Raw genomic sequence first — 26,667 nt, forward strand, 5'->3', positions numbered from 1 at the left:
AATGCTGTCAATTTCAAAAGTATACTAATGACTGCAACATAAAACAAAAATAAACTTTAGAACAGAGTTTCTTAACCAAAGTTAAGTGGCATGCTCATATAAACCTTCTCACTTACATTAAAATCTTAAAAATCTACTTATCTTAAAGATCTCATTGTAAGATATTTTCCTAACAGAGCACTTCGTTCCCAAACTGCAGGTTTACTTGAGGTTCCCAGAGTTTCTAAAAGTAGAATGGGAGGCAGAGCCTTCAGTTATCAGGCCCCTCTCTTGTGGAATAAGCTGCCAGTAAATGTCCAGGAAGCAGACACCCTTTCCACTTTTAAAACCAGGCTTAAAACTTTCCTTTTTGATAAAGCTTATAGTTAGGGATGGCTCAGGTGATCCTGAAACATCCCATAGTTAAGCTGCTATAGGCCCAGCCTGCTGGGGGGCCTCATCTGTCACACCTTTCCTCACTTTACTCTCTTTTTCCCCCGTTTAATTTCTCAAATGATATTATGTACATGTGGCATTTGACTTGTTCCAACAGGTATCCTTTGAATGGTGTTACGGTGTTTGTTGTCCCCTCTTTTCTGTCTTCTCAAACCCCAGCTGGTTGAGGCGGATGGCCACCCTTCCTGAGTCTGGTTCTGCCAGAGGTTTCTTCCTGTTAAAAGGGAGTCGTTGCTTTCCACAGTCGCCTCAGGCACGCTCAATACGGGAGATTGGAACGAAGAGAAGTTATGATGCATTCGGAATTAGTTGAAGTCACATCAACATACAGTCAGCACAACAAATCTTTGCTGCATGATTAGTCTTTATTTAAAATACTTCATTTGCAAATTCTTTTCTTTTCAATTAAAAAGAAGACAAATTTCACAGCTAGTAGCCTACATAGTAAGCAAAAAGAGGGGAGTGTCCATCAGTCCTTTCTCCCCCTCATTATCTATGTAGTGTGTAGAAACACTTGCATGGTTCAGGTCTTGGGACGAGCACAGGATTAGTAATCTGCTGGATGGATTCTATGAGACGAGGTCAGGACAGCAGGGTCTGAGGGGCTCGATACCGAGATTGGACTGTGTGAACAGACCTGTCAACCAGACTTCCACATGGAGCCTCTGCCAGCTCAGCTGTACTGATAATCTCTTTGTAAAATGTCCTATTTTAACTTGTTGTACGTGTATATAGCATGACAACAATCCTAACTGGAACTTCTGACACAACAGTTAACAGATGATTGAGGGTTTGCTTACTACAAACAACTTCTGTGGAGTATTAACAGGTAAATACTTATTTTTATATATATATATATCATGTTGTTTTATCAGTTCAGACTGGTAGAAATTTACTCAAACTAAATCAAACTCCTGCAGTCCTGACAGTGAAACTCATGGCATGAACTCTAATTCAACTGAAAGAACACTTTGCATTTCTTCCGCCATTTATAAAGAATCAGACTGGTGATGTCATATCTTTTAAACAGTTCATTAATCCAAAGAAAACATCACACCAACCTGAAAAAGAAACCTGAAAGACTGGTATTTTCTGTGCTCGTCGGATACTGTTCATCATTTAACCCTTTAACTGTACACGGTACCGGTAATACATTTTCTATGTACTCTGTGACAGAAAAAAATGTAATCTCACTTTTTTTTTTAAAAAAATGGTCCAAATTCCACAATTTCATCATTGCTTTCTAAAGATAATTGAAATTTCATGTAGTGAAAGAGCATAAAAAAAAATGCTAGAGGTATTCCAACTGAGGCAAAAAAGAAAAGAAACTTTGTTTTAAAATTCCTTCATGGCCATCTGTGCATGGATTTGTGTTTACAAGGCACTACATGAAAAGAAACATGAAATTTGCTGTAGGTGGTCAATGGGTCAAAGTTTTTAAGTGGTGTCGATCTGATCACGTCACTGAAGTGTGAATGGTTTAATGAGCCTATAAAATAATAACTCAGAAGGTGTTGGAAAGCATACTTGTTACTGGCAAAGTTTTACCGTGTTCGGATAAACACCGACCCAGCTGTCTTTCAGCATATTAATATATCAATATAAGTTGAATTAAACAGAAACGATCTTTAGTGACAGAGCCATTTCTGCAGATTATTTGCACAAATGTAAACATCTGAAACTAGAGAACCGAAGCACACCTGTACTGGAGTCTTCCAAAAGACCTCTATAGCCGTTGATTTAAATAAGAGTGCAGCTTTAATATCCAAACGTAGCGTAGTTGATTCTTTGATTTTTTTTTTTTTGCTTATCTTGTCTTAAACCTTGGAGCTGTGATGGTCATTACAGTTTGGTAAGTATCAGAAACATTGTTTCCTTGCTGCATGTCTTCATTTAAATGTGAAACACAGGAACTTTTTTCTTTCACTCCTTTTACATTTACATCTTCTTGACATACAAAATTCCACTATATACTCAAATCCCCCAAGCACATTAGGCAATGTGTTGAAAGTTTGTGAGTTCCATGCCAAAGTAAACGGCAAAGCTAACCAGGACCAAACTTCTGCTTTGTCCCGGAGCAGAAAAAATGAAAATTAAGTGTGAACACACCCCTGGATTTGAGCAAACTGCAGCCTTGCCTTCTCTAATATGACTAATAACACTCTGGGGCACCAAACTTTTCAGTTGCATTTACGAAAACAGGTGCTCGGTAATTTAGATGGTGAAAAAAAAAAAAAAAACATGGCACAAAGTTCAGCATGCAAAACGATCAACAGGCTAGGTAGATATCAGTAGTGTCAGACTAAAAATTATGGTTTTGGTTTTTCCACGAGATTTGATGACAACAACTAAAGCACAACCCCGCACCAGCTTATCCTTTGAGACTAATTAAAACATTTTAAATAGTTATGTTTTCATGGCAATTCCACATAAATTAACTCCTTCACCGTTTCACACTTTGTCTTGAAAATTTGGGAGAGGTAAGAAATAAATAATCATTTTCAAAAAAAAAAAAATTATTTTCTTTTTTTAAATAGCTGTGTGGTTAGGTTTCATCAATGTTCATCAAGTTTAACAATCACACACCTCTACAGCTGGAACATAAATCAACATGTGAGCAGAACAGTCGGAGGCATTTTAAGCCAGAATGCTGCCTGATGTGGTTGTGATGGCTGGCGCTGTACGGGTTGCCGTGCTTTTCCCAGAGCTGGCTGTGGGTTAACTGGGCTTTGCAGATCAGAGGGCAGAGGCCAGCAGAGTGGTCTATGAGAGCACAGCATTGGAACGTCGGATTCCTATCAGGTTGTCTGCACTGAGGGATCGTCTCATGGCTGCTCGACTCAGGTCCTTGTACTTGTCTTCACACAGTCTTGAAATGGCCTGGACAAACAGTCCCACAAAAGGCAAAAACTGGAGTCAGACTAAGTAAACAGGTCATTGTGTTTTAAGTTCACCTTCTTGCTGCATGTTACAGTGCAAGTTCTGAGTAGATGAAAACAAAATGGAATCTAAATGATTATTTTTTTTTATTATTATTGATTTTTTTTTTTTTTTTTTTTTTTTACAAGCTTTCTCCAGTACCTAGCTCGATTCACATTTCTCAAATGTAAAAATTCAACCCCTGGAAAACAATCGCTTCAACAATCGGGTATTTTCTGTCTTTGAAAATCTGAAGTAACTACCACGACAGCAGTTTCTAATCAGAGGTTAGAGGCTGTACCAGTCAGTACGATGGGTGGGCTGCTGAGCAGACATGTTTAAGTGTTTGGAAGGCAGCTCACCTCTAGTTTCTGAGCACGCTGGTTGTTGAGAGGCTCCAAGGGGAAGCTAAGGTTGCTGTCATCAGCCAACTGCCGTAGGTCAAAGTAGTACTTGGCATAGACGCTGGCTGGCACATTAATATTAAACTGGAGAAGTTCCAGGAAGTGGCGCTCCATCTCATTCCTGGAGGGTATGGAGACAACCGATTGTTATTCTGGAAAACCAAAGCCTCTGAGCAGTTGATTATACTATAATCATGCTCTTCCAAAATAGTTATTGAGACGAACAGTTGAAGTCTGAGACAACTTGTAAAAACACAAGAGGAGCAAGGACCATGCAAATTAACACCTCAACGTTTAGATAAAGCTCAACGATAACAATATTGATCGATAAACATAACTCGAGTCTCCTCAGAACTTTGTGAGCTTTTCTGCTGTCCAAGCAAAAGCCAAACTTTCCCAAATGACCACACTCCCCACAAACTGTTTTAGTTTTACATTTCAGTGTTACTGAAAATCCTAAAATAAACAACAACTGTTCTTCAAATGAACACAAGTTTTCCTGAAGACATTTATTAAAAAGAAAATGAAGACACATCCCCCTTTGGCAGTTATTGATCCCTTTAAAAACTCCCGTTTTTGCCACAAAAAGACAAATTTGCATCTTAAATTGGCGCGGTGCAGCGAGCACTTTCTATGGTTTTCAACAGTATTAGAGAGGCACTGCTTGCCAGCCAAGAGTAGACGCGGCTCTCGGCTAGCTTTAGGCTCCTGCAGTTCAAGAGTTTCCGACTTGCTCAGCCATGACCTCGATAAGAGGTCCCTCGGCTTGGAGATTGGGAATAAGCTGAGCTAGCTCTTGGGCAAGGGAGTCTGGGGAGCCAAGTAGTCAAATTTGCTTGGGAACCTTCCTAACGTAGTGAAATGACACGGAAGGATAAAAGTAGCAGCCAAGGTAGGAGCTGTTCGAATTGTCAAAATGCAAAGGAAAGGAGCGCCAACGCTTCCTTCCTTATGCTATCCTACGCTTCCCCCTTCAGCATAGGATACACCAGACCTTCCTTTGTGAGAGAAAGGAGATCATTTCTTTTATTGCGACGCTCGATTTGTTTTCATCAAGTTTTAGAAACCGATTCAGATAGATACATACGAAGACAAAAGGATGAGTACAAGTAGCCTGTGACTCTTTTCGGTTTAATAATAAAGTAACATTCTATATTATCTCCACATTAGAAGACATACATAATAACATAACATCGCAATAGACGAATTATCTGAAGCACTTCTTGTAGAATTTTCATTGAACATTTGTAGTTTCAGTGTTGTAGACCCACATCCCAGCTCAGTGCAAGTGTGGTCAAATTCTCATTTCAGCATAGTTGTCTTTTCCAAAGTCTTTTCCTACCCCCAAGGTCAAGGAATAGAGCTCAGGAAAAACCGCTAGGGTTTCTTTTCCTATTCCACTGGATCTCTGAGCGCTACTTCCGCTAACTCCAGAGATCAAAGCCAAGTGACCTCCTGGCTGAGCGAACCCAAGTCGGCTAGCTTCTGGACCATCTCTGGCGCCCCACAGCTTGCTTGACTGGCGGAGAGCCTTGGCTCCATGCTAGGCCTTGCTTCCGTCTTTCTACCTAAGTTGAGCTAAACTCTGCTCATAGTTTGTTAGTTTCTTTTTTTCCCTTATTCTTTACAGCACGTGCATATTAGTTGTTCAGCCCCACCCTGCAAGTGATCAGGATTGGTTTCTGAAAATAGTCAATGTAGAACATACAGGCTGTCTGATTATGCCTGTAAAGGGTAGTAGGCGGTGCTCGGGAAATGCAAAGCAGAAATCCTCAGTCAAAACAGTCATGATTGATTGTCTTCCGTGTAACATAAAAAAAACAACAACAAAAAAAAAACATCTTTTAGACCAGTGTTTCCCAACCCTGGTCCTCAAGGCACACTGCCCTGCATGTTTTCCATGTTTCCCTGCTCCAGCACACCTGATTCAAATAATTGGGTCAGGTCTTAAAGCTCTCCAGAAGGCTGAGGACGACCCATTCATTTGAATCAGGTGTGCTGGAGCAGGGAAACATGGAAAACAAGCAGGGCAGTGTGCCTTGAGGACCAGGGTTGGGAAACACTGTTTTAGACACTATACGGTTTCAGCCTTGATTTTTAGTGGATACAGATTTTAAAATATAATCAAGTTTTCCCAGCTCATCTTTTTCCAGACTACAATCTCCATCATCCCTCCTCATCATCATAGTCACGAGAAAATCTAAGGGAGGTGGTCGTCAAGGAGACAGCATCCAGGATGCTTTGTTGGTCAGCAAAGGTGGCGAGAGTGCATACGAGTGAGTGAGTGTGAGTGTGTGTGTATGTGTGTGATGTCTGGTCTCCCAGGGCAACTAATGGAGCGGGCGAGAGCCGGGGCCATTATGTAGAAGCAGTGAGAGCACTTGAGACCCTTCCCTCTATTTCTCTTCCGTTTCCCTCTCTACTCTTCTTCCCATCCCTCCATCCAGACCAGGACCAGCTCACAAAGACACTTCAATGGCAGCAATGAAAACAGAGCAGAGGGAGCGTAGGTCAGACGTATATATATGAGAGAATAGCCAGAGAAGGATGGGGGCTCACAGACTGTGAACACACATGCAGGCAGAGCGCACAGCTTTCCGATTCACGAAAAAAAAAAAAGGACAGCACTCTGAACCTCTTTTACACACAGACATGAGAAAAGCAATTGTAGGAAATAAAGCAGAGGTCCTCCAAGTGCAGCCCCTGGCCTCTTACAGCCAGACAACAGAGATACTCCAGCTTCCATCTATTCCAGCACTACTTCTGTTTGCTTTAAGTGCATCTTATTATATTAATTTTATTATGGGTGGGGTAGGTGGTGAGTACCTTGTCATATTTGTTAAGAGCTTTCTTTTTTTAGCATCTAAACTATGTGGCAACCAAAAAAAAGAAAATTAAAAAAAAAAAAAACAACACAGAACATTGTTATAGATTGAATCAATCTATAACAATTAGGATGATTTTTTTTTAAACTTCACTAAATTAGTTAATGGTCCTTATTGCGATCAACAATAAGGTTAAAAAATACGAAGCTAAGCTATTAACCAATGGTGTATTCAATCATAACAACCTGGTTCTGGGTCACATGGATATCCAAAGCTGGACCTTCCTCTTTATCATTACCATCTGCACCTCCGTTATCCTGCAGTATTCTCAGGCAATATGACGAGACGCCTTATAAACGGATTTCTGTGCGATGTCATCACAGAGGTGCACGCACAACTACAGGACAGAAACAGTCAAGACCCTAAACATAGATGACAAGCTGGTAAACCTATCAATCGCCTAAAAGATTAATGGAAATTGTTCAAAATCCAAAAGATTCAAGTCCATCACCAAGAACAGAAACAGATTTTGGATCCAGGTCTGTAAAATAGCGGAACCAAGTCCCAAGAATACCAAAGTCTCTGCAGGCCATCCCATATTTAGAAAAACATGACAGTTAGCTCAGTTTGGGACAGTGGCTGATTTTAGTTTTAAGTTACAATTTCAGCTTGGACCACCCACTTTATACAAATCTTTCATCATGGACAGCTTTGAAATTTCAGTAAAAGAATCTTGAATCCAATATGCAGAGAACTTGAGATCCAAACACGATTCCTGATAAAGAAAGGTCAGAAGTGTTTTGTACGTTCGGTCTGCATAGTTTCTGTTAAATGAGGCAAAGTTGCAACGTATACTTCATTCTGAACAGTATCAAATATTGAGTCCAGTGAAACTAACATTACAATATCATATTGACAAATAAGGAAAGCTGCAACAGATCATTCAGAAACATTGTCAGCTTACATTTTCCACGCATCTTTTTAAAACTCTGAACCATTAGCGACTTATGATTGAATCATCAATGTATTGATGAGAGAAAGCAAAAGGCTTACTTCAATGGTCACACACAATCTGTTCTAATTTGTCATCGATTTCTCCCAAAGAAGCAACATGGCCCTAATTTTACATGGCCTCACGGCGAGGCCATGTAAAATTAACAAAGGTGAAGATCAATAATTTAGGATCAACTCTGACATTAACAAAAAGCACAAAACTGCTATGTTTACTTTATTTTTTTGGGTCATGCTGTATAACATATGTACTGCCCTATTCAGCTCTGGTAAGCTTAATTTTCTTGCACAGTCACCACTTGCACATGTGCAGTGTGTTCATGTGATATTTCATTTATTAACATGCTGGCAACACGAGGGGACCAAGCATAAAGCCTCTCACTAGAGCTGCTTCTTGAATGAGTGCCATTCTATTCTTTGTCACTTTCCATGTGTTTCAAAAGGCCTCTGTGTGCTACTCTGTAGCTATTGGCCAATCCGACTCCGTGGTCCCGCAGAGGCTATTAATCCTTTCGAAGTTCTCCGTCGGGATGTCGGATATGCAAGGCAGTTCACCTCCCGATCAGTAGGCGTTGCTACGCTAGACGACCTAATCTCGCAACGTCTATCGTGAAATTTGTTGATTGATTGTTTACCTTCCGGCTCCGTTCCACTCCTCGCAGTGAACATGACGATAGAGAGAGAAAGACTGTTGTTGGCGTTGGAGCCAATTGATATTGAAATGCAAATAATTTTGACCAAATGTTGACCGGCACACAGTAAACTCTTTCAAAAATGGCGGGGTTGTTGTTGTGAGAGGAAGGAGCTAAACCGGAAAAGTGGATTAGTAATTCCGGAAATGATGTTGTTAGCTGACCAATCACAACCCTTGCGGTCTCCGCGAGTCTCCGTCTCCTCGATGATTAGTTAGGAATTTTGGCTGACCCACGCAAGCACCGGAGAGGGTTTTTTCTGACGACGGAGAGGGCTCTCCGTGGCCTTTCCCGGACGACTGTAAATCAGGCTTAAAGGGACACTGTGTAATTTCTTCCCCCATCTAGTGGTGCAATTTTATTTTGCAAAGTCGAATGAATTTGCTCTCTAGCGCCTCGCATTGCAACTTGTTGAACTACGGCAGGCGGTATGTGTCAAGATTCTCTTTTTCGCTTTTTTGGCGACGAGGATCCCTTCTCCTGTGGCGTGGCATAACTATGGTCTTCCATTGCGAACAAAAGTGCGGGCCGTTCAGGCTGGTTTATACCAGAGAATGTCTGATGGCGTAGACTGGCTCTGTTTATACCTGCGTGCAAACGTGACGTCAAAATGACGTCATTTCCGCTTGCAGGCCTGGCGTTGGGGAAAACGCGATTCGAAGTGCTTTATGTCCCTCTCGGCACTTCGTTGTTTTTCATAGACCGGAAGGACATGGCAGCCTCCATAGAGCTTGCCCGCTCTATGTAGATACAGACAAGTGATTCTTCACTCAGGAGGATGAGTGAGATTGTTGACAGAGATAATTTTACACCAATGAGGACTAATTTATGAATGAATATGTTGATTTGAGCTAATAAATTACTTAATATATTACACAGTGTCCCTTTAAGGGCCTGCTTGTCCCAAGTTACAGATGCACACATGAACAACTGCAGCCAAAACTGACCCGCAGTATTGCGTCCATTTGGAGAACTAGAACCTATATCTTTTCAAATCAGCATCTACAGACATCTTCAGTAAATGCGTACAACAGATCAAAAGCTCTTCTCATTTCTCTAATTTGTACCTCCTCATCTGTGACCTGGAAATAAATCTGAACGCAACAAAACAAAGGATGTATTAATTATAGGGCTGGGCGAGTTAACGCGATAATAACGAGTTAACTTGTTAATTATTTAACGCCGATAAATATTTTATCGTGCATTAACGCAGGTTTTATTATTGTAAAAGTCTGTTGAATGCATCACATTCACACAGTTACAGAAAACACCACAAAGCATGGAGTAATAAAATGAAGATAAACTAGCAGGTAACATCACCGTTACAGGTGCTCCTCGGTCTCTGTGTGAAGCTCACGGAACTAACCGGTGCTACTTCCTGTTTTACTCGTTTCAACATAGAAGCAAGTATTTCAAAATGAATAAAAAAAAAAAAAAAAAAACTCCTGCATTTACAGCCAAGTTGAATTGTCTTCTCACCATAGCAGTTCCAGTCTAAAATACTGTATCACTTAAAGGAGAACTGCGGTATTTTCAACATTAAGCCTCTTTTCTGAGTCGTCTGCAGTGTTTTAGAACCCCCCTCACCGCTTTTTTGAATTTTACTGCTGTCTCTGGTATTTGCCTAATTTTGGTTCTTCTCAACCTGCTTCAGAATGGCAAGTCATAGAATGTCCTAAAAGGTCCGTAAAAGCACAATAAACGTCCGTTTTCAAAATCATCAACTCACCGGAGTGGTTACTGGTGTGCACTGGTAATCCATATCAAATTTCGTTGCGAAAAGTTGCTTCTGTCGTGTTTTATTTGACATTTTGTACTGGATGTTCGTTGATATTACTCCGCCACCGCTAAGAAAATAGTTCGAGCATGAACGAGCTGCCAAATAAAACACGACAGAAGCAACTTTTCGCAACGAAATTTGATATGGATTACCAGTGCACACCAGTAACCACTCCGGTGAGTTGATGATTTTGAAAACGGACGTTTATGGTGCTTTTACGGACCTTTTAAGACATGCACATGACTTGCCATTCTGAAGCAGGTTGAGATGAATCAAAATTAGGCAAATACCAGAGACAGCAGTAAACATCAAAAAAGCGGTGAGGGGGGTTCTAAAACATTGCAGACGACTCAGAAAAGAGGCTTAATGTTGAAAATACCGCAGTTCTCCTTTAAAGGCTAAACACACAACTGATAGCAGCAAGTCATTCAACAAAACAGACAGTGGAGCGAGGCTTCTACATAAAAACTACATAAAAATGTTGAAATCGTGTGATTAATTAGATTAAAAATTTTAATCGTTGCCCAACCCTAATTAATTCTTAAAATGCAACTGGAGAAGAGAGGATCAAGGAGGCTTATCAGTTGAGCTATGAGCGAGAATACACTTGTGTGTCCTTTAAGGACATTTTTTCAGGACAGTAAATTATTCATTTAATAAAGTGAAACATGTACTTATTCAAATAAGTAATCGCATGTGTAATAATTCATCAGTAGTGTTTGTATGCATTTTGCACACAAAATACACACATTGTGTATACATAAAACCTTTTTAATTTACTATTTGAATTTTTCCAAATCCGATTATTATTGTACTTATAATTATTGTACCATTTCAATTTGTTTTAAAAATACTTGTATTACTTTCTGTATCTGTAATGGAGGACAGTAACAAAACAATTTCAATTAGGTAAATAGTAGTAACATGAATGTATGAAAGGAGGTATTAATGTTACTTAATTTTAATTCATTATATTAAAATCCAAGAAACGAAAATATTAAAAAAATAAGCTGTCATAAAAACGTTTATGCTCATCTGGCAGAAATCCAATCCAAAAAAACAAAAAAAACAAAACCTGTTCATTCATTAGTTCTCTTTCTTAAAGCTTCACCTTGCCTTCTTTGCTCACATCACAGGGAAACAGACAAAGACAGAGACAAAGACAAGAAGAGAGGAGTCAAGGAAAGGAATCTAGGATGTAAAAATAATAGTCAATTTGTACATAACCCACATGTCCTCCACAGTGATGTCTTTTAAGATCTGGCAGTAGTCGACATTCCATACAGCCTGGTCATCCCAAACTTTGGAGGCCAGCAAGATGGCTCCCAGGATGATGCGCTTCCAGTTGGCTGGGCAGATATCCAGCTCAGCATAAGTTAGCAAGCGCTCCAAGTATACCTTGAGGAAAAAGAAAATCCAGATTTAACAGTGATGTTTTGACATATTCAGCCTCAGGAACTCCCCAATAAGTTCCCAAAACACAGTGTCAGGGACACCAGACTGTTTGTGTGTATTCATACCACAAAACCCATACTTTAATCATCAGATTACACATTCCGTGTTTTTTCTGCTTGTGACACGGACATGCGAAGATGGCTCAGTTATATTTTCTTTTGTTAGTTTTTACTCCTTGGAAACACAAACGGAACAACCACAAGCAAATGAAACAACCAAAACTTTCAAGAAATGGAAAAAAACATCTAAAAAAATAAAAAAAATAAATGAAAAAAATAAATCAGTTTTACACTGTTTTAGTACCTGTACCTCATTTGGTAAATGTTTACAAAAAAAAAAATGAATGAATAAAGTTAGCTTTAAATACTTTTGGAAAAATAGAAAATAGATTTACAATGTCATGATTTATCATCATACACTCATTCACCTATCAAGTGGCATTTGTCTCATTCAGACAAGTCAGTTTGTAGGACTTTCCTGCCCTCTGCTGACTGACTAATGCAACGTCACAGTATTCACCAACAACAAATCTCCCAGCTTTTGTTGTATGATGCAACCGAAAGAATGTTCATGTCAATAACATGACAACCCAGGGCTCAGACCAGGATGCAGAGTTGTAGTCTTACACACTTCTCTGCAGCTTCCCACCTGCTGCTACCCCCCCAATCAATTAACACAAAAGGAGCAAGTCCTCTTGTGAAAAAAAAAAAATTAAAACAAAAACTTTAACTGAACAAAAACATCAAACTATTAAATGTGGTTTGCTGAATATCAGATCTCTCCTTTTGAAGTCTCTGTTGGTGAATGAGTTGATTTGTGATCATCATATTGATATATTTTGTCTTACAGAAACCTGGCTGCAGCAGGAGGATCATGTTAGCATTAATGAAGCAACTCCCTCTGACTGTTTAAATGTTCACGTTCCTCGAACCACAGGCAGAGGAGGAGGAGTGGCAGCTATTTTCAGATCTCACATACTTTCTTGTCTACAGTAGTAGATCAACCCTCATCTTACTTTGAAGCTCCCAGATCAAGGAAGTGACGTCGACGCAGCTTTAGCAGCAGAGAAGCTATTAGGCTTGTGTTGATAATAATAAACTCCTGGACTATGTACAAACTTCCAAATGCATCGTTTGGTGAGTACAGACCATATTTGTACTACTGTAAAAGTTTGGTGTCATGGCATTTGATTTTAGTGTGGTAATTTTGGAGATACTGCCAGGATCCGTTAGCGCTTGTACTAAGCTATTCGGGAAAACTCGGTAACTCGGCTGATGTTCAGCCAAGATCGAAAAAACGTGGCTGGATATCACAGTTCAAATGACCCTAGGGTGAATCTACTCCGAACCATCGCTTTAAGTAGCTTAGAGCGCAAGTTTACTTTTTTTTCTTCTTCTTCCTCGTCGAATTTCTGTTGTCATCTGGTATAAGTGATACAATTGGCTATGAATCGCGCGCAAAGCAGCATGGGAAGAACCAGACGCCATTTGATAGACATTCGTAGCGCCCAATAAACGGCTCTAGGCATTTGTAAACCACGCCTCAAATACGAGAAAATGCACACCTAGTTCCCAGACCACCATCTCATCGAGATTGTGGACGCGTAAATACATCAGAATGCAACAATACAAAATACAGTTGGAATAAAAAAAGAAAACATAATAAAAAAATTGAAATGACAAAAAGACAACCAATACTTACAAGTGTGACAATGGCACATTCTGCGGTGAGCTGTGCAGCACTGAAGAGTGTTCTGACGAAGCGGTAGATCAGCTTGTGTTCTGGGTCCACATACGAGTAGTCATCTGGTACTGGCTCTCTCTGTATGGGATGAACAGATACACATGTCTCAGGGAAGTAACCAGGATGTAAGCATGACTTTGTACGCCTTAGGGAACAGTGGAACAACTCTTGGTTGTTATGGTGATTCATCTCCATTTTTGTGGTGACAAGAGTCTTGAGCCATTTAAAGCCACAAACAACAATATAGTTAGGAATGATACAGTTACATTACTACATATATGAATTCCCATTCCTGATCATTGGTTCAACCCTTTTTTTTTTTTTTTATAAATTGTGCTTTAGAAATAAAATTGGACTGGATTAAACTCCATTAATAATGGATAATCTTATAAAAGCAACCTAAAACCTGCTTTATATTGAAGATGTGAGTGAAATCAAGCTTCACTTACTACTTTAATTCAATTTTTAAATGAACTAAAACAGAATGCGTTAGTATTTTATGACTTTATAATCTGTATTTTTTTTTATCTATCTATCTATCTTCTATGGCGTGTCCTCACTGATGGTATTCATGGAATCTATTCATCACAGCCTCAGTTCTTAAATCTTTTTGTATTGACGTTTTGCTGAGTAGTTATTTATTACTTTGTGAATGAATGTAGATGAGACTGTGTATGACATTGGGCAGGACCAGTGGGCTCACTGTTTTTTATTGCACTTTGTGCTACATCCTGTTGGTGAATGAAGTTTTAAACAAGTAAAGCCTGAAATGACGGACAAGACATCCAATCATGACGCCATTCTCAGCCTGCGCTCCTACCGGGTAATCGATATTATTTTTTTAATTAATTAATTTTTTATTCAAACTGAAAAAATGAACTGAATAACACTCAAATAATTCAAGTCATCGTGTCTCAAGTCAAGTCAAGTCCCGAGTCTTTAACTTTCAAGTCCGAGTCAAGTCTGAAGTCTTTTATTTTTTGTCAAGTCAAAAGTCATCAAAACAGCGACTCGAGTCGACTCGAGTCCAAGTCACAGTGACCATCTCTGATATCTATATATAAATGGTAAATGGACTGTACTTATAAAGTGCTTTTCAAGTCTAGTTGACCACTCAAAGCGCTTTTACACAAGCTACATTGTTACAGGCTACAGGCTTTTTTTGGTTTGTTTTTATTTATTACACACATTCACACACCGATTGAAGCATCAGTGGGAAGCAACAGGTTCAGTGTCTTGCCCACATGTGGTGGAAGCCTGAAGTTAAACCACCACCTTCCGATTGGCAGACGACTGCTCTTCCCCCTGAGCTACAGCCACTCCCCCCCCACTGTTTGATAGTTTTTCTATATTTTGATCTTTAAAATCTAAAAATTTATTATTTTTTTTTCCTTTGTTTCTTCCAGTTGATAACATTTGATTTTTTTTGTGATCAATTGTTTATCGTGCTTTTTTATTTTAGTAGAGGCAGACATTATGTGTTCACGGTGATCCCATACAGAAAAAAAGATACCAGCTATCTGCCACAACCCTCCCCGCAACCCTGGTAGTGAGCCCAAGACAAGGGAAAACTAATAATAATAAAAGTTTTAAAAGATTTGTTTAAATAGTTTTTACTCATTCAAAGAATGTGTAGTGAAGGGCTCAAATGTTTTAAAACAATGTCATTTTTTAAGCATAATTAATTGTTTTCCAGGTTTTCCATGGGGAAAAAAAAAAAAAAATTCAAAAATACTAACCATGAGCCATCAGCTAAATTCTTATCTTTAACATCGGTATAGACCCAGAATTAAACGATCGTTGTATCCCCAATATGTAGATATATTTGTGTTTGGTCAAGACATACAATGTTGTGTCGTGATGTCTTTACTTTTCTTTTTTGTGTGTTTTTTGGAACCCTGCAAAAACTAGATGCTACATCTCACTGAGTGGTCTCTAATAAATAAATTAGTCATCATTAACATATATATGAAAGATCGGTGTCGAGAGCAACATTTCAATTGGATTTTCAATCTGACTGAAAAGTCTTAAAGCCAATGACAAGTAACGGACATTTCAGATCCAGATCTGATTGTGAAGCTGCACAATTAATGATGATGTTTTAAACTAAAAAAAACTCTTACAATGAAATGCATAAACAACTTCAGTCTGAATATCTCCAAACTACTCCCTAGCGAGTCTCCCTTGGTTTAATTAATACATGAGAATGAAACATTGACACAGGAAAACATTGCCATACTCACTGATAAAGGGTGCAACTTCTCATCAAAGATATCCAGTGATCTGTCAGAGTCCCTAAAGAACAAACTACGTCAATATACTGCAACTGCATACCTGTTTTCATAACATTATTGGACAAAAACAAATCTATTAAAAGGTGATTAAAGTAAAGATGCAAACCTACCTGTTTTTGATGTGGTAGTATATTGCTAAAGTGACACTGGGGAAAGAATGTTGAAAATCAACGTTTGGTTTGTCTTTCTGTCTCTACATACAACATAAACAATCAAGAGTTTCTGGTAGAACAAAATATTTCAGTTTTAGCAGGAAAGATTCACTGAAACAAATGCACAGAATCCGGGTAAGTTAAGTGTTGTGATGTGTCTGGATTTTTTCATAAGAAATGAGCGACTTTTGGACAACACAGTGCCATGTTTGCGTTTCTCACCATTTGATTGTGCTTTTGAGGTTTGGCTGGCTGACGGTGCTGTCGTCTATGAAGATGGTAGAACAGGAGCTGTATTTCTTTGACATCGGACCAGGAGAAACCTTAAGACAGTGAAATCACACTATTGACATGAACTAATATGGGAACAAGAATTGGTGTTCATGGCAGCATTTCTAAAGACTGGAAGTAGGCATCTATATAGCTCCTCACATTTTTTTCCTGATATGCTAACAGCTCATATGTTCCGATAAACAGCCGTTTTCCCTGTCTGAACTGATTCGTTTGTCATGTGTTAGGATTCATCAGCCAAAAGAGCAAAACAAACATATTTTCCGATTAGATTAGATTAGGTAGTTTACCACCGTTTTTATTTTTAGCTGGATGTCCTAATATAGTTGCTGAGACGTTCACTCTGCTGTTTTTGAATGGAGCGCTTTTGTGTCTCGTGGATTTTCTACACTAACAGCTTTACATTTTGGGCAAAATACTGAATATTTGTGTGAAAATCTGGACAACAATCAGAAATCTTCATCGTATCACAGGACATTCTGCCCTCGGGAACAAGATTTGGTCATATATGAGTTTAAACCCCATCAACACCTTTAAGGACAAAATACTTTGCTACATATTTAATAGATACTTTCGAAAAATAAAGATGTAGATTCGGTCACTTACGTGACTGATATGGTTTATGTGATTGCTTTTCCTCTTGTCTTGCACTGCAAAAAAAAAGAAAAAGAAAAAAAGGAGAGGGTTCAGCAAAGTCAAACTAAAGGCAGATAAATCATAGGATTCCTGCAAAGCTCACCAGATGAAGTTTAGGACCGTTTTAAATCTGAACAAAAGAGCCATGTAAATTCCAGTTCATAGTCATACTGGTGCATTGGGGTGGAAGAATTAAGGCTTATAGTTGTTAACCAATCAAATGCATTTTTAGCCAATATTTCATTTTTCTATAAGTCCCATTTTTGTTTGTACAGCCAACTTTACAGTTGATAATATTAAAGACAATAGCTGCTATTACAGTTGATCAATTGTTCCTTAGATCCAGATCAATGGCAAATAATTATGCATGATGAGAAAAAGAGGCTTAATTTAACTAATGTGTGTTTTACATACATACAAAAAAAATGTATAAATGCAACTTAAAAGACCCAAAAATTTGTAGTTACGCACTCACGTTATGATTCTGCATTCTCTTTTTTTTTCTTCCCCCGTTTATTCATAAAGGGAAGCTTTATGAATGTAAAGCTCCCCTTGATGCCCATCAACTGCTTATTTATTTATTTTTGTTACAATACTTAACATGTACTAGTGCCGACCCTGATGGGGGTACAGTGAAAGAGGAAGAGCAAAGAAAAAGAAACCGAACAGAAATAGAAAGAAAACAATCAGAGAAAACAACGAAAAATCAGACAACCAGCTGCTACACCTGTAAACACAAAACAGAAGACAATCTACAGCCTCTGTGGGGAATCCAGCCTTAAGGCGGTAGCATGGTTGCCGCGTCTGTCACGGCGGTGGTGGACCGTGACGTCAAAATGGCGTTTCAGGCCTGGCGCTTCCCTTGAAAAGACAGCGCAGCGCGTTGTCGTGCACCAGTCGATTTTTGTAACTTGGCGGCGCCGAGCACAACGAACCGGATGGACCGATGTGAGACCAGGCTCAGTGAGGAGGTGCGTTTGTACAGGCAGCTGTACGAAACTGCAGTGAAACAGCACAGGGAGCACGTAAACTCCCCAAACTGGTGCACAGAGATTGGCAGAACTTTGGGGAAAGAGGGAGAGTTCTGTAAGAATGTGTGGAAGAAGCTACGGGACAGATACGTGAAGGCAAAGAAGAGGGCAGAGACTCTGTTGATGCCGGGGGCTTCAAACCTTCACCTCTTTTAACTGAATTACAAAATTAAAATGATCCGAATACTGCAGCAGTATCATTAATTACAGTATTCTTACTCTTGACAGCGGCATTGTTTTCTTCTCCACTTTCCTGGTTGTAGAGTAGAGGTAACCTTCACGTAGCAGCGCCACCTCTGTGACGGAGAAAATTGCAACTACTGGCGCGCAACGACTTGCGCCACTATATAGGGTCCTATGGCGGGCACGAACTCGTGACGTCATCAACACCGCTCGCGCGAGCAGACGCGGCAACCATGCTAGAGCCTTTAGGCTACCTTTACACGGAAACGATCTGAAACCAAAACGCAAAAGTGGCGTTTCGTTTTCACTTTTAAATCTGCGATTAGACGAGCGTTTTAGGGTGAAAATCTGCGTGCATATGGAAACGCAAAAGTGTGTGACGTTTCATATTTATTGATGCAGTAAACACGCCAGATGGCAAGGTGGCAACACTACCAAGACCAAGTCTTTCTACTTCTCTACTCATTTCTATGTGACGAGAAATGCAGTTTTGCGTTTTTCATCCTTTACACGGTGGCGCGATAGTGGAGCGTTTTCAAGAATTCCACTCTGGAGGGCGGGTTCACTTTTTTTGCGTTTTCATGCCCCCAAAACGCCGTTACCATCTGAACGATATAGTGCATCCGCAAAAAGGTTTTGCGTTTTTAACCCGTTTTCGTTTCTGTGTAAAGTGCACCTCAGAGCCACCAGGAGCACCTGTAAGCAGACAAGCAGAGAAAGAAAAAACAAACAAACAAACAAAAAAGCACAAGTAGCAGCAATCACGTATAGATGACCATGCAGTCACAACAGTCACAGCAGCCCGGGCATGAGACCCACCAACACCCTGGCCCACTGTGGCGGCCGTGGCTCAGTGGTTAGAGTCAGTCGTCCAATAACCGGAAGGTTGGCGGTTTGACTCCCACTCTCGCCACTCAAAAAAAGATTGGTGGAACTGATAGCTGGAGGGATGTCAGTCCACCTTCTTGTCACGGCTGAGTTTCCCTTGAGCAAGGCACCGTACCCCCCATGCTCCCCGGGCGCTTCATGGCTGCCCACCGCTCCAGGTTGGCATCTGTCTCTGAGTGCGTGACCCTGTGCATGTGTGTGTCAACAGGTGCCAACCTGGATGGGTTAAAGGGGGAGGACGAATTTCGTGTGTATGCATGTATGCATGACCAATAAATCGGATCTTGATCTTAATCTTAAAAGCACCGCCACACCCCACCACACCCTAAAAAAAAATGTATGCAGAAATTCTATGTATGCAGAAATGTTCTTGGCAGTGCGTAACTACAAATTTTTGGGTCTTTTAAAGATGCACTGAAACGAATGTTCATCTATCATTCAAATGAAATTTTTGTCTTTTTCTAAAACCATCAATCCAACTTGAACTAAATTTTCCGGGCATAACTGGTTAAAACGGCCATTGAGAAGTGTGAATTATGTGGCCTTTGGTGCGAAATTAGCCACGTGACCGTGACGTCATAGGGTTGACTCCCTTATTTGCTAGTATGGCTGGCTGCGAAAATAACATACATTTGATGGACCCATATCTCATAAAGGAACCAAAATTCTGATACAAACATCAGCAGGTCGAAAGAACACACCTCTAACATTATGTGGAAAAACTTTCGTTGAATTTAAGCCACACAAATCGATTTAATATCTATATTGAAGAGGCTCTCTGCACCTCCCGTATGGGTAATGGAAATTAAAGAAAGTTACCATTTTCGGCACAGGATCGGCGGCACAAAACAGCCATCGCTCCTACTACACGCTGATTATTATTAAGATGTTATCAATCAAATGACACAATAGTGTATGTTTGCTGTGGTAAACTGGAAAAGATTTGAACATGCCGGTTTCGCAGATATGGCATTCTGCTGCGCTGTCTTTGACACGTTGAAACCTAACCAAGTGGCACTTTGAAATCCAGCCACTTAAAAAAAACGTATGTGATAATAACATGGTTTTAATATAAGCTTAATAAACAATGGCGTGGATTAACGGGTCGGAGATCCTCCAGTGCGCGGCCCCGTCTGCGGATCCTCACGGGTCGGCGGCAGGGAGATGGGCACCCGGCCTCGGCACGACCGACAGCAGCCATCGGTAGGACTGATCCACGGAGCCTCGGATGTCGTAGCCGGCGCAATCACCGGAGAGACCAGACAGCAATTCTAGCTGGATATGTGTGTAGACCGAAGAGCAAAGCGAGCAGTCCCCTGCTTCCGAGCAGCAATTCAGGTGCAGCTATCGGCAGGCGGCAGCACGCAGTGATACGATCCACCGTGCTCTCAGCCAATAGCAGTGGTCGACACTTGCCTCTCAGAAGCGAACAGTAAGCGAACATTATTATATATAAAAAAAAACAAGTCCAGTAATGTCCGATCTGGAAATTTCAGACTCACCTGTCTTCGCGCCCGAGCAGTAGTTCGAGCAGGGACAGTCTCCGTCGGCACACCAGGTCCAGCGATGTCAATAGTTGGAACAGCTTCAGCTAAAAGACGTCTCCTATTCCCAACCATTCCCGCGATCTCCACATTTTTAGTGAAACAGTTGTGATGGAAATGTACGGAGCACAACACGGATGTTGAGGACACTTCAAAATCACGACGATGCCTCCGTACAAACTGTATCCACCGTGCTCTCGTCTTTGCCTTCTCCTTGTCAGCCTCAGTTCCAGTAGTTTTTGGTTTGGGAAACATGTGCAGAGAGATCCCTTCAGTGAAGCTGCTATTTTTGCAACTAACACCATTTGGCCCTCCAGCAACACAATATTTTCTGCCGTGCTTTGATGTCTTAGCCATAGATGCCGCCATTACAGTTAGACTACGAGAACTTCTGTGTCAACCCTATGACGTCACGCATTAAAAAATGAATTCGCACAAAAAGACAAAATGTGGCTCCTTTTGAGCCCGTTTTAACATGACTTCCCGGATAAATTATTATCCAGACAATATCTCATTTTAATCGCAAGGCTTGGAACCTTTAGAATCAGCAGCAAAAACTGTGAAATTCCAACAATTAAAATTCGTTTCATAAGCACTTTAAGTTGCATTTATTAATTTTTTTGTATGTATGTAAAACACACATTTGGTAAATTATGCCTCTTTTTCTCATCATGCACTTTTAAACATTAATATAAGTTAAAGTTGGTTTCCTTGATTTGATTTCACCAAACATTTAAGGGATCACTGATCTAAATTATTCAAGATTATCTTCTGACCACATTTCTTCCTTAAAGATGATGGTTCACCGCCATTCTTCCGGACTGTTAAATACAACTGATTTTAGTTGTTTCAACAACCTCGTTTTTTTGCTTTATGCATCAGCAATTTGGCCTCTCTTAAAAAAAAGAAAAAAGGTAGTTTCTGTTTCTGCTTTACACAATACTACCTGGACAGTATCTACCATAAAAACAAAGAGGGCATGTTTAGAACATTAACATCACAACCCTGAAGATTTATCAACCATGACATTTAATTTGACTGTTTCAGATATGTGTGTACTGTTCACATACACAGTTAATTGGACAGTTAATGTGAGTCATGCTCTGTGTGTGTCAGTCATTGCTTACCGTCTGTCTGGGACTTGCTAAGGAAGATGGTGCTCGCTCGGGCATGGTCCGATGGGTTGGACTCCAAGGCCAGCTCTGCGAATACATGAAGTATACAAATTCACATTAAGCGGGGCTGGGGGTGAGCTGTTCAGCTTTTATTTCAGGGCAGAGATAAACCCACAGCAGAGAACACAGAGCCAAGAACAATCACACTGATAAGAGCACTCAGAACAATTCTGTGAATTATCATTTTCCACAATTAAGAATGAGAGAAAGAGATATATGGATGCAACAAAAATTAAATGCAGACAAAAAAGCTCAAGTGACCAGGAGGAAATAAATATAGTTATGGAGTTAGCAGAAAATCATCCGGAAAACTGGCAGGCAACTGTCTGATTGTGACAGTTCTTTGTGTATTCGACACAAAACATGACTTAAAAGAAATAACGTTAACTTGTGGACTGAATTTAAAAAGGATGCCATTCCTAAACAACTCACTTTTCAGCCAAAAGTCTGAACTCTACCCTCTTAATGACGATTTCTTTACAAATCCAGTTCACCTGACTACTTGAAAATACAACTGTGTCGCTGTTACATTACTTTCTCTTTTCACTCAACATTTCCAGCTACACAGCAGTGGCATTTTAGATAAAACTGTAACTAAATGACAACAACACATCACAAAAATAGCACTGAGCAAGACTTGGAAAGTCTTCTTTCTACAAAATCCCTGCAGACTGCACATTACATTAAAGATGGAGGATTAGGAAGAAACATTTGTTTAGCAAGGACAGCAAGGAATCCAGTAAGAACTGCTGGAGGGATTTTGACCCTCATCTCATGACTGTCACAGCACTGTACACAACAACACGGATGGAATGAACGCTGTGCATGTCTGGGAACTAATAAAGAAAGGCAAGACAAGGACTGATGCGACAGAAATATTTGAGATGCTTGACTTCTAGGGAGATCATATCTGTAAAAGTGGACACAGAGAAGTCACCGTTGTACGTCATCGGTTCAGTACTACATTCAGCAGTCGGACATGGTCTATATGGCAATAAGAATATGATGCATTCATATACAATATTAATGTCCAACTTTATAATGCGACGCCAATAAGATCAATATGATGCAGTGGCTATGTAAATACTGCCAAGAATGCTCTCATCATCCATGCAGTGTTGGCAGTGGAATAGCAATAAACACTTATGGTAACTTATGGTTTCTGTTTGCATGCTTTCCCTACTGTAAGTGAAAGTAAAATAATGTGTGCCGAGTTTAGATTTTTTGAGTCTTTAACAAGTGCAAATTCATTCTCCACCAAATAATATAAGATAAACCTCCCAGCATGTCAACAAATATGGTTGTTGTGTATACTGGGGCTGAAAGGCTGGAAAATTAGGTTACTAATAATCCAAACTGTGTGAGATATAAAGAAACCACCTACCATCAGGGACCTCTCTGTCACTTATATGCTGCAGGTAGGGCACAGTGTTGTCATCGCTCACTTCGGTGCTGGTCTGAAACTCCTCCAGCCGCTCTGCGGGTTGTCTTGACGGTAGTTTGGGGCTCGACTCGGGAGAGACGCAGCATGACACGGTATTCCCCATTCCAAACGGGCGCAAGCTTCACACTATTGCAGCCAAGTCCAAGTACTGCATATATCTTAAGCTAGCTAAAGTTAGCTCCCCCACTGTCTGATAAACATTACCAAACAGTAAGTCAGCGCGAGCTCAGCATTAGATTTGCCTGCTAAATCGCCGCTGTCCACGAACTGCCAGGAACTGAATTCCTGTCCATTTGAGGATAGTAGTGCAGTCGAAAAACAGTTACCGAGAGAGGCCAGCCCGGGTGGACAAAATCAGCGCCGTATTCTATGATACTCGACGTGTTCGTTTAAGGACAATAAGCAGTTATTTGGATGCAAATAATAGGTTGTCCTTTCATTCATTCATTCAACACACTAAAATTTCGCTGCTAGTTAGCTACGAGCATTACGATAGGTTAGCGAACTAGTTAGCTTGTCTCAAACTTTTCATAACTCCACATTAAATCAACATTTTGCTATCATGCAAACGGAATTGACTCTACAATAAAATCACTCAATAAGAATTTTAAATGACAAATTCTATCGAACACATTTTACGAGACTTTCCCAACAATCCTACGGACAACTCCTAGCGCTCGGCTCCGTGTTTTGCTAAATCTAGCCCGAGGCTTCTGCGGCCTCAAGCATACATACAAATTAAAACGATTAAAAAAATAAAAATAAAAAAGCCTGTAGGGGTGAAATAATCTATGAAAGTGAACTGACGAGGCTTTGACCAGATTCACCACTGGCCGACCAACTTTTGTAGCTGATCTGGCATCCCACTTCAGAGTCTCCACCCTGCCAGATTAGTGCCGCAAGTACACTCTGATACCACCGCCATCTGTTGCCGGAGCCCACAAACGATACTACTTGGCAGAAACGTTGCATCCCGCCCGAATTGGAAGTTTGTTCAGTCCCATTGGCTAATAAACCAAAGAGTTGGTTTATTGTGCGCTTCTCATTGGTAGAATGTTATGCCAGTTTAAGACGATTTAAACCGATAAATGCATTTTGAAATGCTACTATTTTTGTATCGTCACTGATCCACACCCTTTATTGACAGTGAAAAGTGAAGCGCTATTTATCAGTCAATCAACGCATCCCCTCCTCATTAAAGCAATAAAACACATCACTGGAGGATGGAGACGGGAACACTAATTTTCTCAATTAATCTTTACCCATCTTTTCTTAACATCTCCTTCCGACAAAGAATAATTTCTTAAGGTTAATTTCACGGATAAAAAAAAAGACAATCAATTGTAAGCAATGAAAAGCAACTGATTACATTAAAATCATTAGAAAGTATTATAGGTATTATACATGAAAATGTTAACTTTCTTCCATTTTAAGAATGTTGGTGTAGTTTTCAAATATTCTTATATCTAAATCATATTATTTGCATAACTACAGGTTTTGATACCAAATATAATTGTTAGAAACAGCTAAATTTGAGAAACGTTTGTTTTTGTTTTTTTAATGCAGGTCTGGCTGCTGTGCTGCTGGAATGATTGGAATCTGGTTGTAATTCACACAGTTCTGTTTTAATGCATAACCATGGCAAGGGGAAAGTTATTTGCATGTGGAGGCAGCCGATTGAGCTTTTCAAACCCAAAGTAATGCCTAGAATGAGACTCCAAATTTAATCTAGGTAAGTTGAAGAGGAGACAGAGAAAGAGGATGTGGAAGTATGGGAGTCAGTATTACTTTCCACTGAACCGTGGCTGCAGGAACAACTCAATCAATCAATATTTATTTATATAGTGCTTTCCAAACTGCAAAAGGTGATCAAAGTGGTTTACATTGACGATAAAACTGGAATAAAAACACAAAACGCACATACAATAGAAAACATATAAAAGCAAGTAAAAAGTGAGTGCAAATGCCACAATGTCATGATGCTACTATCAAAAGCCAATTTGAATAATTAAGTTTTAAGGTCAGATTTAAAAAGTACCGGGTCAACAATGGTGCGTAAGTTGGGGGGGGGGGTAACTTGTTCCACATCTTGGGAGCAGCAACAGCAAAAAAGCGATCACCCCACTGTTTACACCTAGACCTTGGTACTTCTAAGTTGCATTGATTCTAAATTCTAAAATGAACTGGGAGCCAGTGAAGAGAAAAGCACTGGGGTGATGTGGTCACGTCTGGATGTGTTGGCTAAAAGACAGATGGACAAACTCGAACACCTCTGTACTCAGCTTTAAGACTATATCAACAGACAGAGAGCTAACAGATGAACAGGAGGTGTAATCCCTCCTGTGCTTGTTGCCAACAGATGTGTGAACAGGTGTCAACCTACAACGGGTCACTGAGAAAGAGTCTCTGCACCCCAGATGTTGAACTGTTGGCTGTGAGTTCCTGTCCATGTTGTCTACTGACAGAGTTCACCTGTGTTACCTGCCGACACTCTGCTAAGCTGCTGCCAAGCTACAAAAACATCCCAATCCATTCATGGCATCTCTTAAGATTTCAACTACTCTTTTTTTGTGCTATACTTCCAACTTTCTAAATGTTTGTCAGCTGATTTGTATCCATTTAGTCAATCTATAACAACATAATATATTTAATAATAATGCACATTTAAGCAATATTATTATTTCCCTTTGGGAGATTCATAAAATATTGTTGAGTTGAAGTGATATGAATTGAATTACGTGTTGCTCACACATCAGTAATCTTCCAACATCGTAAAAATTTCATGCCAGTAAAGAAACAATTTCCACGAGTATTTCACTTTTGATTCTGTTATTGCACTGGAATACTTGAGCGTGCAAGTTTGACTTTGTGATACAAATATTTCTGCAAAATATTTCAGCAAAGCTAGTCTACAACCAAAAAAATGTCAATTTGAGAAACCTTTCAAAATAACACCTGATAAAACCTGTTAAAAACATACATTAAAATACATTTAAGCCACTGTAATCTATTCCCAAAGACAACAAAACTCACAAAATCTAAAAATATTATTTACACTTGTTTAAATGATCGCCTAATATTTCACTTGCAAAAAGAAAAATGAATAGTGGACTGATTCACAATAAAATTCAAAACAGTCTTCAAGAGTCCTTTATTGTGATGTAACGTGTTTACAAAAGAGGGATGTAATATCAGAATAACAGCACTTTGAAATAATGGGCTGGTATAGTTTTATAATAGGATGGTGTGAAAAACAGCCTGTAATGCGTCATTTGGTGACTTTGTCTTAATAGGATAATATACAGTACATTGCATTCATGTTCATAGCTTGTAAAAGTGTCAATGTGTAAACTGATCACATTCAAAGTTAGAAAATCTTTTATCATTACTCTTCTAGAAATAATATATTTATACTTTTACAAACATGGATATCAGTCTGTTACATGCACAAGTGAGGCCTGTCACAGAAATCAAAACACTATTGTAGGAAAAATATTGTGTACTCACATCACAAAGTTGAACTCACAATAGCAAATGAACAGAAAAAGGTTATTACTAGATTTTTTTTCAGCACCAGTACTGAACATGTGAATCACAAGGAGTGAATTTTCTTTTTTTTCCGGAAAACATTCCATCTGGTTCCATCAATAACTCAGTTATTGTAACGGCACTCGTATTTAAAGGACTAAGTGCTATCAAGCCCTAAACACATTTTTAAAATCGTGGCACTAATCACACAATTATTACTAAATATTGATTTCACAA

General features: G+C 39.7%; 1 protein-coding gene across 1 annotated transcript; it reads right to left on the minus strand.

Moving 5' to 3' along the window:
• Nucleotides 1–201: 201 nt before the first annotated feature.
• On the minus strand, nucleotides 202–23,856 carry ccnyl1 (cyclin Y-like 1). The gene is made up of 10 exons (XM_075479102.1): nucleotides 22,843–23,856; nucleotides 21,411–21,485; nucleotides 16,608–16,651; nucleotides 15,933–16,033; nucleotides 15,669–15,704; nucleotides 15,508–15,559; nucleotides 13,223–13,342; nucleotides 11,298–11,464; nucleotides 3,717–3,879; nucleotides 202–3,315 (listed from the first exon to the last, which is right to left on the minus strand). Exons 1-10 carry the CDS (start codon nucleotides 23,003–23,005, stop codon nucleotides 3,199–3,201), a joined length of 1,038 nt encoding a protein of 345 aa, XP_075335217.1. The 5' UTR covers nucleotides 23,006–23,856; the 3' UTR covers nucleotides 202–3,198.
• Between the last annotated feature and the right edge of the window lie 2,811 nt (nucleotides 23,857–26,667).

Source organism: Odontesthes bonariensis, chromosome 12 (assembly GCF_027942865.1).
Source record: "Odontesthes bonariensis isolate fOdoBon6 chromosome 12, fOdoBon6.hap1, whole genome shotgun sequence".
Taxonomy (NCBI): domain Eukaryota; kingdom Metazoa; phylum Chordata; class Actinopteri; order Atheriniformes; family Atherinopsidae; genus Odontesthes; species Odontesthes bonariensis.